The 13,371-nt window shown below is 39.7% G+C and overlaps 1 protein-coding gene across 2 annotated transcripts in view; it reads right to left on the bottom strand.

Moving 5' to 3' along the window:
• Positions 1-13,371, bottom strand: part of samd12 (sterile alpha motif domain containing 12) — a 146,815-nt gene that overhangs the window by 80,687 nt on the left and 52,757 nt on the right. For both annotated transcript variants that reach the window (XM_074687453.1, XM_074687452.1), the window contains exon 4: positions 8,235-8,375. In XM_074687453.1, the coding sequence (XP_074543554.1) occupies positions 8,235-8,375 (141 nt within the window). The remainder of the gene's footprint in view (positions 1-8,234; positions 8,376-13,371) is intronic.

Below are 13,371 nucleotides of genomic sequence, written 5' to 3'. Positions count from 1 at the left end.
GATGTGTTTAATTTTCAGAGGCTTGCTAATTTCACGTCTGTTTGCTTATGATGAATATTTATGACCATATTCATGACAGTTTGTGTTAGAGAAGGCCATTTAAAAACATTGCATTACACATGTTTGCATGCATGAATGCAAACAAAAAACAAAATGTTTAATTTCTATACATGTATGTGAGAGTAGGGTTAGGGCCACTAAAAAAACCAAATGCATTCGATTGTTTTAATTACTTTTTTTTTTTAGAAGAATTTAGACTTCTGACTCTCTCAGAATTATGAGACTAAAGTACAAATTCTGCCTTTTTTTCCTCTGAGTTCCGAGAAATAACTTCTGACTCATCTTAGAATTCTGAGAAAAAATAGAATTTTAACTTTTTTCGTAGAATTCAGAGATTAAAATCAGAAATCAGAGATTCAAGTCTGAATTCATGGAAAAAAAGTCAGTATTCTGGGACTTAAGTCAGAATTTTGAGGAAAAAAGTCAAAATTCTGACTTATTTTCACAGAATTCAAAGAAATAACTTCTGACTTTAATCTTGGAATTCTCATATAAAACTAGAATTCTGACTTTTGTTGCAGATTTCAGAGATTAAAGTCAGAATTCAAGGAAAAAATGTCAGAATTCTTAGACTACAGTTGAAATTCTGAGGGAAAAAAAGTCATAATTCTGACTTTATTTCACAGAATTTTGAAAAATTACTTCTGAGTTAAATCTTTGAATTCTGAAAAAAATAGAATTCTGCCTTTTTTCTTTGCAGATTTCAAGAGATTAAAGTCAGAATTCAGAGGAAAAAGTGAGAACTCTGAATTCAATAGGAGAATTCTGACTTTGTTTTCATTTTTCAGTGGCCCTTATTGTCTTTTGTATGTTAGTGTCCAGGTAAATGCAGCCAATAAAAGTTCCTATTGATATCCCAAAATTTCAATGGAAAATTTCCAATTTTGAAAATTCACAGAATTTTGCAACCCCAACTACAACAAAGAGACTTTATCATGCTCTGCTTTGTTCAATCAACCCAATTTTTCATGATCGGATCCCCAATCTGGAACCAAATCCAGCGTTTGGAGTGTTTCAGGAAGTAGCAGCGGCAGTGTAGTGAGAAGAGTGGGTGAACTAAGCACCCTTGTTCTGCACCGACTCCCAAAAGCCCCTATCAGGCCGTCCACTCCACACTCGGAGCCGGCTGTTGTTTGAATATCACTTTGTGTTTGGAGAGCGGCGGTCTGTCTCTGTTGACTGTAAGCAATAAGTGATGAGCCTCCTCTCTCACCGTTCCCATGGTGAGGACAGAGAGAGAGAGAGAAGGGGGGAAATCTAATTATTTCCCTCCCGTGGCCCAGCAAGCCTTAAAGGTTAATCACTGTCCGTCGAGCTAATTCTGTCTGGGTACACTGCAGTAATTACAACACCTCGCTTTCTCACTCTCTCATCTGCCTGCTAGTCTTTTTCTCGATTGTGTACCTTGCTTGCCCCCAGCACCTCGCTCTGCTGCCTCTCTCTGTCCCTCATGCTCCATCTTACTCGTCTTTCTGTCACGATGTAACACCTCTCTCTGTCCTTTAAAACCACACAAGGAAGGAGCAACTTTGGTGACTGCTGGAGGACAAAACTGTCCTAAATTTCAAGACACTACCCCAATTTTTCATGATGTATGGTGTATATCAGGGGTAGACAACCTTTTCCATGACTCGTGCCACTTTAAAACACAGTCATGCCCAAAGTGCCAATACTTACTTCTTACATTAAATTATCGGCAGTCAATAGGAAAGTCTACTTTATGTATTCCCTGTCAGGTAATAGCTTTCCATGCTTTGCTATGCAGTAAAAAAAGGTATAACTCCCCTCTGTTGCATGGTCTTAAACAGAAAGTTTTGAATGTGTTGCTCTGTTTTGCATACTTTGCTAACACTGTTTCCTGCTTGGTCCCCAACAAAGTTACACAATTAATGTCCTACGTACCACAATTTCATAGCAAAAGGTGCTTATTGCCCGATCTCTGTTAAAGATGCTATAAGGAGGATCTGTTTTAATTGCACTCGCTTGCCACCTTGTGGCCTGGAGTCTCTGCACACTGTCCTAAATTACTTTTAGTGAGGCGTGTGTTTGTTTTGGAATTAAATAGAGATCAGATCTAAACAAATTTTCTTTGTTCAAGACCACTTTTTACTGGATACAACACGCCATGGTAAGCTATTTATCAGTAAAGTTATGTTGCGCTATGGTTTGAAATGTGACATTAAGCTAATGTTTTATTATTATCATTAAAATTGGCTGGCTACATGTTAATGACATCATCAGCCTGGTGCTCCAGGCTGATGATGCTCTGTAGGCTAGCGTGACAAGAAGTAAACACTGTCAGTTTGTAAGTAGTTTAGTAGCCGTTTATATTTAGCTCAGCTGGCAGCCCTGTGCTCTAAGACATGTCCGTAATTTGTTCAGTTAGTAAACCCTGGTTAGGTTTGTCCTGCCAGTCATCTACCAAGCAGAGCTAACGTAACCTCGCTCTTCATTTTATTGATAGACTCTCAAGTTTGAACAGACCACTGCAGAATAACTGCTGACTGTGGGTTGGAATGGACATTATCACAAACAGTTTAGCCTCTGCGTTATAGAGTGATATAGCCTGAAGTGAAGGCTAATTACCCTTTACCCAAGAAGAGTGGACTCTTTTCTTTTCTGTCTCTCTTCCTGTTTTTGATCCAAAAAACAAAAGACGAAACACACTTTTTTAAAAACCTGTTCATCTTAGTTGTCTTTTCTCACTATAACGCCGCTCTTTCTCTCTGAATTACCGCGACACATTCACAGTTTGAGCGTGAGCTGCCTGAACTTATCTGACTTGCAGTGTCTTGCTATGCCTTTGTCATCTCACATTTCTCCTCATATCCATGCTGATCTCTTATCCAAAGAGTGTACTGCTCTCACCCACAGTAGTTTACAAGCATGATTTTGATTGACAAGCTCCGCCAGACTCCACCTCCCCCCTGCTGAAAAACACAATTTACAACATCAACGGCAGCAAACACAGACGTTTTAGTATTAGTCGGTTGAAAAAAAAACGAGGATTTATGAATCTTCTCTTCTTCCTGTATTCATTTGATTAGTCATGCACTATAATTTTATAATTTCCTAGAATTCAAATTCATTATTATGGGACCTTAAGCAGATATGAGATCAAAATGCGACTTATTAAATTGATTCATTACAAATCCTGTAACTAATTAGATTAATTTTTAATTGCCTGACAGCACAAGTATTTACACAAAGACAAATGGCTCCTGTCAAGGACTTTTGGTTTATGTTACCTGAGGCGCCCCCTGTGGCCATATATTTTTTCTGACCTTGTCCTAGATGCCTCAAGGTAGTTTTTCTCAGGGAAAATGATCATCCGACTTTTTTTAACCAGTCAAATATGTCACTGGCTAATTCTTTGGCATTTACAATCACTTGCTGTGACACCTACCTCCTCGCATTAGTTTTAAGCATTAAAAATTACCACAAGAACTGGAAATCTTGTTCCAGGTGGTGACATCAGTACTGATTTTCATTTGATTCAAAACCATAGAAAACTCCTCACAGGAGCTTTTAAGATCCCATTTAAAGATTATTGAACAGATCTCACAGGAAGAAGGGTTTCCTTCCCTCACATCTCTTACTCACTCTTCTCTCTCCTTTCTCTCATCCTACCTTCTCATCACCTACTGTCTGCCTCTCCTTCTCACAGTTCCTCCCCCTCCTTAATTTCTCTTCATCGTCTCATCACCACTCCCTGCCAGCTTCCCACTCTATCTCTGGCAAAGTTCCTCTCTGCTTACAGCTGTATTTTCTTCTAGCAACTTCCGAAAGAATTGTGCCTCAGGCCTTGAAAAGCTGCACCAACTATTCTCTCTGCAATTTTTACTCCAATGCCAAAAGCGTCTCCAGAAGCGACAGCTATGGAGGCTGTAATCACTCCTGGTTCCTTCTCCTCTTTTCCTCAACAGTCCATTTTATCACTCTGCAGTCTTATAAATGACTTGCTGTGATACGGCTGATAAAACCCCAAAAACTTCTTCCAGGATGGCTTGATGACAGGGGTGTCTCCAGGGGGTGGCCTAGGGTGACATGATAATTCCATCATAGCCTGTTTTAAATCCTCATTTTAATAGAAATTTGTTGAAGATAAGAGTTCTATAGTTTCATTTAGCAGATGCTTTTGTCCAAAGCAAAGTACAACGCAGGCAAGAAGACAGGAGACAGAAGGAAAATGTAATTAGTGCAACAAAATGCTATAAGTTATTTGGCTGCAGGTGCTGCCATTAAGTGCATTTTTTTTTGAATAATGCAGAATAATCTAGCCTATTAACCACAACCGATTGCTGCAACAATACACTTCAGCTTTCAACACCATTCAGTAATTAGTGCTAAATATTGACTAAGAGCTTTGACTCAGACCATCTGACTCATTCTATCCCTGAGGACAAAGAGGAGAAGGGTCAGATTAAGTGCTTAAGTGTTCCCTGGACAGATGAGTTTTCAGACATCTCTTAGAAGTATAAAGGGACTCTGTGGATCATATAGAGTTAGATAATTCATTCCACCATTTGGGCACAACAGAGAAGAAGAGTCTGGCTAGTGATTTGGAGCTGCTCTGAGCTGGGAGCACCAGGCGTCTTTCACAAGCAGAGCGGAGTGGGCATGAAGGAGTGTAAACATCGAAGAAGAACCCCAGGTAGGAAGGAGCCATTCTTCTCAATGTTTTGTAAGCCAGAAGAAGAGCTTTGAATTTGATTCAATCTGCCACTGGAAGCCAGTTAACAACAGTTTAAGTTCCCCAAGCTGCATCTCCAGTGACATCAGGTTTAAACTGAAAACATTGATAGAAAGACCACCTCAAAAACCCTACAAGGGTTCATTGTAGAGTAATTTGACTAATATTAAGATCTGTTACAAAAGTTATGCTAGTACAGTTATGGTAGTGCTAATACCCAAGCATTAGCTTGAACAACACGAGTGCTTTGGGTAACTAACTTCATATGCCCCTCCACTGGATTCTGTATAACGAACTGTACATGAAAGCACACATCCTCGTGGAAAGGTTGTAAATAAACGTTTCTTATTCTCAATTTTGTAACACCTGCAGTAGGAAGACTGCTATTTTTAAACTTCCAAGCCCTGACGATAACTTTTTTGCCACTTGTTGATCTCCAGCTACACGGCATTCAGCACCACTGTAAAACTAGCCAGCAGGGAAGAGATCTGGACGTCTGATTGGTCAAATGCCCAACTGAAAATTAACGCCCCTATCTTCGGCGGTGGATGGAGGGACATTAGCAATATGGATATGCTTTTCAAAGTGAAAATATGCAAAATAATCACACCACAATCATGCATTTATCAATTTTGTTTTAAACATCTTAAAATAAACGCCAAACATAATCCCTTGATCAAAAACCTTCAAGACAGGTATACATCTGCAAAGATTACTCAATAGATTGGCAAAAGTGTTAGCTTTGAGAAATATGTTGAATAGGTTCTGGGATACTAATGGTACCACTAGGGGATGTCAGTGCCCTAGTGGATTCGACAGGGTTAAATCTGGCTCTGGACTTAGACTCTGAAAGCTGTTTCTGGCAACAATCAAAATGTTTGGAACTTAATTGATTGATGAACCCCTCTACCAAAAAATTCTGGACACACCCCGGTTTGAGGAAGTGAATAAACAACCACAAATTTATGGTTTAAAGTGGTCAAAATGTTCCCACAACTACCGACTTTTTCTCGTTATTCCTAAGAACGGACTGTCCTAACCTTACTTGTTTTATTACTTCCTCTGTTATTTTTCTCCAGCACACACCAAAAAAGACCCTCCTCCTCCTCCCTTCCTTCTTTCCTACATTTTTAAATTCAGCATCCACCAAAATCTGTATTTTCTGCCCATCTGTCCTTTCTCCCTGAGGCCCAAAAAAGGCTTTCCAGACAGCCAGTGGCCAGTCAGAGCTGAGGCTGTCTGACTGTCGCTTCTCGTATCATCAATATGTGGAGGGTAGGAGGGGAAGATACAAGGGGAGAGGAGAGGAGAGGACAGAGAAGAGAGAGAAGCGAAGACTAGACAGAAAGCACAAGGTGGTAGAGGACAGGAAGGAAGAGTAGCCCTAAGCAAGGTGTCATGGCTCAGCTAAACTCTCTTTCTCCTTCGATTTCTCTGCATGTAACGGGACTGAAACATCTGCAGGGGTTTGGAGTCGGCTTTATTACTCTCCAAATGTTTTCCAAGAATTTCCCAGAGTGACAAAAATCCCTAGAATTTGTTTCTCAGCCCCTGCGGCAAAAGCCCTGTTGGAGAGTTTGTGGACAGAGCGGTGCTGATGGTGCTGATGTGAAGCACTGCTGGTAGCCGTGGTAGAGGAGGAGGAGACGGAGGAGGTGGGGGGTGGCTGCTGGAACTACTGAGGAGACGAAGATGCTGAGAGTCTCAGGGTGAGGAGGAAAGAACAAGGAGAGGATGGAAAACAAAGGGATGTGATGTTACGTGTCGGAGCCACAGCACTGAAGAGCTGCTGTGTGTCGTCTTTCCTACAAATCAACTTTAGTCAGAACCACAAGAACACAGTGGTTACTTGCCATCTGGTGCGAACATCCAAACCTGTATGTTTGAACTGTAAGGGGAACTTCAAATGTTGAATTAACAGTGAAAAGGCAAATTCACTACATGCCATGCTACATTGGCAGGGCAACAAACATGATGAAAGACTCATCTCACCCAGATCAACACGTATTTAACCTGTTGCCCTCAGGCCAGGGCTACAGGTTCCACAAAACCAGGACTAATATCCCAGAAGCCATCAGAGCCTTTGAACACTCAACATCACAAAACACACAGACAACACTTGAGTAATAAATTATGTCCAATATCTTGCTGCTGCCACCTAATGTGCAATACTCACTGAAAAACTAAAAACTGTAATAATATAAATTGCAAATACTATTCTTTTTGTTTTGCAATGACAGCAAAGGCTTTGGGTCTTTTTTAATAAATTTTCCCCAGTCCTGGAGTTCTTAGGAAGGAGATACGCCGTCATTTAGGGGGATGTTAACTAAGCAGCGACCTCAGGTCTAAGAATATGAGACAGTGCGGAAGCGCTGTTTCTCGAGTGTCCACTAGAGGCTGGTTCCAGAAGTACCAGAAGTCACATACACACCAAGCCAAAAAAAAAAAAGTTTTCAAATCAGAAATTAAACTATTTACAGCCTGGTTCAAAGTCATCTCCTGCCTGAATCACTAACTTTACTATCAGCACACACTGTATGGGAGGTGAATTTTTTCTAACTTGGCAGTTCAGAGGATAAGATCATGAGCTTGCCCAATCAGAGGCACAGCTTAGGTCACATGACTGACGGGTGCCACACATCCTGCCTTGCCACTACCAATATGGCCGCTTCAGCCGACGTGCTTCATTTTCCAATTCAGAAACAGACAGGTGATGTCGAAAAGACTATGTCCATACTTTATGCAGTCCATGATGTTAACACTGGTCAACAGCGGCCACAATGACAAGACTGCCTGCTGTGTCTGTATGCTTTGAATGTTTACTTTTTTTTTAAAATCAGCCTCATAAAGACATTTGTTAGAGGTTTTGGATTTTTTGAGGATACTACAGAAAAGTTGACACTTTCCTTTTTAAATGATTTTGTCTTTCAGAAAGACCAGCTCTGTTACGGCGGCTCAATTCGGCAAAATATGACTTTCAAAATTCCTCAAGGACTAACAGTACAGGTTAGACTTGTGCTAAGTAATCACTCTGTCTGGTTACTTTGATTAGGGTGTTTGTTTTGGAATGATCTGATTTCACTTCTAAATTGAGTTTGGCAAGGTCTCAAACAGCTTGTGATCACTGCAAAAACCAAAAGATACCAGAGAGGAAAACATGCCTCTTGTTGTTGCGTAATCGTTTTTGATTCATCACTTCCTGCAAGCCTTAAAACATGCAGTGATTACCATGGCTACAGATGGCCTGGACATAAATGTTGCACTGTAAATGAAATGAATATTCAACAGAATGTGAGATGCTTGTGAAAATGTTTCCCTCAGAGAGACAGAGAGAGAGATGCAGCCTGTGTTGTAAAAAGAACCTGCTCTGTTATGAAACTGTAATCTGTGCTTTATGAGGCAAAGGAGCGTTTAGTGAATTATGGATGGTGTGGATTTGGAGGTTTTTTATAGAAGAAGAGTTAGGCAAGGAAAAGTCTACCTTGTGTGAGAAGTTGGAGGGTCCTGACTTCCTCCCGGACACGGAGCTGGAGGACCTGCTGCAGGATGTGCTGCCTCTGGGCTTCCTGCATGATCCCCATTCGTTCCAGCTTTCGGTCTGTCAATCTCATCAGAGCCCGCCCTGGAAACAGGAAACAAAGGGTAAAGGTAAAGGGCCAGATGGAACAGGAAGCCACTGGGAATTCAACATGCACAGCTGGAGACGCTCTAAAAGGGTGCAGATGAAGCATTTATGTAAAAGCAGGAACGGAGTGAGGAAACACGCACAAACAAGTACGGATGCTGCACAAATCATTCATTGTGCACAAATCATACCAGAGAGCTTTTGCGGTGATGACATTGACTCTGACATCAAAACAAACTGTTTCCAGAGTCTTTGTCTATTCTGTTAGAGTCTGAAATATTCCATGAAGCTCAGCTCAGTTTAATTTGAAGCATATTACTCTCAAATACACAGCTTACATAAATAGGAGAACTCCATCTCCCTTGTGCTGGAATCCCTCACAGAGCCTTCCCTAATTGCAAATCCTTGTAAAAAATCCATAATTTAATCATCCAATCAGTTCTATGAGGGGGGATTTGGGCTTCTGCAATGACGAGAGTAGAGTATGGTGTAAACGCTTGTTATGAGTGCTTTGTAACATGAGGGGCTGTAAGCAGATAGGATGATAATTCAGGGTAATTACAAGGCATTAGGTCAACCCCAGAGAGCCCATCTTCAGCTTCTTGCACTCTCAGTAAAAAAGACGATAGAGAAAGCAGCTCTGATTGGTCGGGAGCTGGGGAAAAGATCAGTCCTAATAGGCTCATGGGAGTAAGTCTTTTACACTCCACATCATAGTGTTATTTTCCCTCTTGATTCTCAGCATTTCTGGCTATTTATACAACATTAAAGCCAACACATATGATGTACTGCCAGAATAACAAAAAAATTTCCAGCCAAGGTTTACACAATATCAATTTCTGTATTGGTATCAGAGCTTCTACACCAGTTTCATATTCTCTCCTTCCCTCAATTGTGTTGTTTGGAAAAAAGTCAGATGATACATGTAAAGATGTAAGAAAGTGTAGAAATGAAATCGAAGAACAATTTCAGAGGGAGTTTTTAAGATACCAATATCATGATCAGTGTCTGAATCAGAATCAGTGCTGGTGTCTGTGTTAGAGTAGGGTATCAGGCCACTACTGAATTTGAATTTGAGGGATAGCTCCTTTAGATGCAGCATCTTGTTTTCAAGGGAGTCTTGCTATCACTGAGGATCGGTATACCAGAGCCTTGACCAGTACTGGAATCAGTATTGAGATTTGCCTCACTCTTGGCACAAATATCAGAATCATTACTTTCAACAGTAAAAAGCACAAAAAAAAGTTTTCGAAATGGTGCATCAGTATCAGTATTCGTTTATCAGTAAGGTTACCATAACCAGTATCAGTATCGATACCATATGAGGAATGGTACCCATATCACTTTCAGCATCTGTAATACTAACAGTATCTGCATAGGTTCCTGGACCCATATCAGTATCAGAATAAGTAATACTATCATTATCGGTATCAGTATCAGTATTTTGCTTGGTTCTAGTATCAGTATCCGCATCAGAATCTGTGTCAGTATCTGGTTTGATATCAGTATCAGGATCAGTGTCTGTATCTGTATCTGTATCTGTATCTGTATCAATACCTTTATCTGTATTGGTATCAGTGTCGGTATCAGTATTGATACATCAGTATGGGTACCAGTATCAGTATCAGTATCAATATCAATATCATATGAGTAACAGTAAGGGTATGAGTATTGATATGATATGAGTACCAGTTTCAGTATCAGTATCAATATTGATATCATATGAGTAAAAGTAAGGGTACGAAAATTCACATAATCACACAATATGAGTAACAGTTTCAGTAGTATCAGTTTTAGCATCTGCAATGGTATCAGTTTCTGTATAGTTTTCTTAATCCATATCAGGATCAGTACCAGTATCAGAATTTTAATTGGTACCAGTATCAGTACATCAATGTTGGTATAAGTATTTTTGTCTCAATTGGGTATTGGTATGCAGTTGTTAAGTGTCTCAAAAGTAAAGAGTTGCAAACTCAGTTGTTACGTTTATCATTCACCAAAATTAGAGTAAATTCATGTACAAATAAATTTCAATGTATTCATAGACAATGATGATTGTCAGTTTCTGCACTGTTATCACAACCCATTTCATGATTCTGTGACTTCAAAAAGTCAGTTGATTTCTTCTTATAATCACACTGGTATTGAGGATTTAAAAGCTAAAATCTTTGGGAAAGTTTCTAAAACCCACAATTGGTTTAGTTCATACTAGGCAGTCTTTATCATTTTATTTTTCGTACATGTTTTGACACTCTGTCCTGGAATATTAGCCCCTCTGTCACTTAGCCACCACAACACTGTAGGACGTAGTTGGGAAAACTAAGCACCCTTAAGCGTTGGTGGTAAAAAGTCCTCTGTGTTCGGCCAATTTTCTCCCTGTCTGAACAAAAGCAGCTCTTCCCTTAGTGAGAGGGCCAGATGGGGCTAAAATGCCAAACATAGTTAAGATGCTTCATCACAAAATGGCTGCTGGAAGTACCCATTACATAAACACTGGGGAGCTAAGTAGAGCCATAAAGGCTTCAAAGTGAGAGGAGCATATTAAATGTGGAAGATGGGAAGACAAAGATTAGCGAGGTGGAAAGAGAGAGTGGACTAATGAATCAGAGGCGGGGCAGAGGGCGGGGATTTGGGGATAGCAGGGAGATGTAAAGATTGGCAGAAGGAAACCTGTGCACATAAAGCACACTGTTATGAGACTATAAATATTGACCAACTATCACTTGGCACCATGTTCTGTAACCAAAGATAGATCGGCATGGCAACAGAGGATGAATTTTCTCCTGCTTCAGTGATGTCTATCTACATAACGGCGGATACAGGAGATGCAACACAGCACATGACAACATGGTTCCACCACCATTATACTCATAGAGAGATTTCATTTGTTATAAATCATATGTTCAGGTAGTCCTCATGTTTTCTTTTAATCTTGAAAATTTGTTCCTTCTTTTGTTTTTAGCCCCACAGTCCCCATAGATATTGATGTAAAACCATTAAGTCAGGGCAACCCTTGCCAAAGTAATCAATTATTTGCATTCAGTAACTTAACTTTGGTGGTATGGCTCAATTCTAGGGATTCCCTGCCCTTCCATAGGACCAAGTGGAATGCCAAAACCTAAGGCGGGTAGCCTCCACACTCATATCCATAACATAATCAAGCTTGATGAAACTGATAAAATGAAGTGATAATCATAACACCAGATGGACATGTTTGAGAGATTTAACTTTATAACAACCTCCTTGTGAATAACTTCATTTGACAGCCAAGCAGCTGACATTTTGGTATTTAGGGGTCTTGGAAAGTAATTTTCAATTAAAAAAATCCCTCAATACAATTCAAAGATATGGAAAACCGTTGTATCGGTAAAACCCATTTTGGAGATTGCTTTGTTGTCTAGCTTTCTTGCCAGGAGCTAATTATCAATGTCATCACTCTGGGTTAAATAAGAAGCTAACCCCAGCAGCTTGTTAGCTTAGCTTAGGATAAAGACTGTAAACACAGACAAGAAACTGGTGTAGTTCTGTGGTAAATGCTAAAGCGAGACAATCTGCTTCTCACTGTCTCTAAAGCTCACAACATAGGCAGTACTGGAAGACAGGCAACGAAATGAGACTCAAGAAAGTTGCAATGGGAACAGTGTGGGTATAAGTTTCAATCAAATTTTACTGATACAACATTTTATTGAGTTTATAGGTAAATAAATATGACATGACACTCCTGGTTTTTAACACCATGTGTCCACCAATGTTTTGGCATGTTGGTAGACATGCACCAATGCCGATTTCCTTCATTTTCGGGGATCAGGGATCGGTGATGATCGGTGAAAGGTCTGACAGCCAGCCATTGTTGCTTTTTGCTCTGAGACCTAAAACTCAGGACACTTAATTGGTTGTTTAAGTTAAATCGTAAAGATTTTGTTGTTTCACAGGTATTGTTCAACGATTTGCAATAAACTAAGATTGGAGCATTAAAGGTATATGCTGTCAGTTACAAAAAATAAAAAGTAAAAATCGGTATTGGCCCAAATTGGTATCGGCAGGTCAGGCTTTTTAAAGATCGGTGAAGCGGTGATCAGCCAGAAAATTCTGATTGGTGCACCCCTACATGTGGTGTTGCCACCCTTGCATGATATTACAGTGTTGCACAAATTGCACTATGTTATTTTATCATTGTAGTCAGGCTAAATATGAACTGATTTTGAAACCGCCTGTTTTAGTTTGAAAGTCTCTTGGGGATTTTAGGTAGTTTACGGTAACTATTACACAGCTCCGCGTCCGTAAAAAATAGGATGGCTGCGTAATACCTGCAACATGACGGACCAGCCATGCAGACGCACTGCAACAGACCGGATCCGGTTGAAGTTGACACATTAACTTGGATAAAACCTATTTGATCTGTTTTCTGTAACAGAACAGTGACGCACTGCAGACGCATCTAGTGTGTTTTAGCCGTTATAATGTTGACTGATCTACCCATTTCTTATCAATTCTTATCAGGAACCAGTTATTGATACCTATCCCTAGGATGGTGTGGTTATATTTTCAAACATCCAAACAGGGACTGCAAACACACATGCATAAAACCCTCATATATATATATATATATATATATATATATATATATATATATATATATATATATATATATATATATATATATACACACACACACATATCAGCTTTTGGTGTGCTGTTCTAAAAAAGCAGGCTAAACTCTTCCCAGTCTTTTGGTTTTTAAGCTAGGCTATATTAGCTTAATGCAAGCAGCTGCTTCTTATGTAGCATACTTATGAGCACTTTTTATCTTGGAGATTGAGAAAATGGGAAATCCTGTAACTTAAAACACTGTTCTACTCCTGGGTTGTCTGAAAACTTTAAATTAAAGTCCAATTTTATGTTGTGAATGTTGAACAACATTTAGGCTCACAGAGTTATTGAGATCTGGAGCTACTATCTGAAAAATGTAACTTCTGGTTTTCAAAAACAGTCT

This window comes from Halichoeres trimaculatus, unplaced genomic scaffold (genome assembly GCF_033239565.1).
Source record: "Halichoeres trimaculatus isolate MK-OKI-2021-1 unplaced genomic scaffold, fHalTri1.1 fHalTri1_scaffold_14, whole genome shotgun sequence".
NCBI classification, from domain to species: domain Eukaryota; kingdom Metazoa; phylum Chordata; class Actinopteri; order Labriformes; family Labridae; genus Halichoeres; species Halichoeres trimaculatus.
The sequence above is the reverse complement of the archived record's forward strand: the minus strand, read 5'-3'. Positions and strand labels throughout refer to the sequence as shown.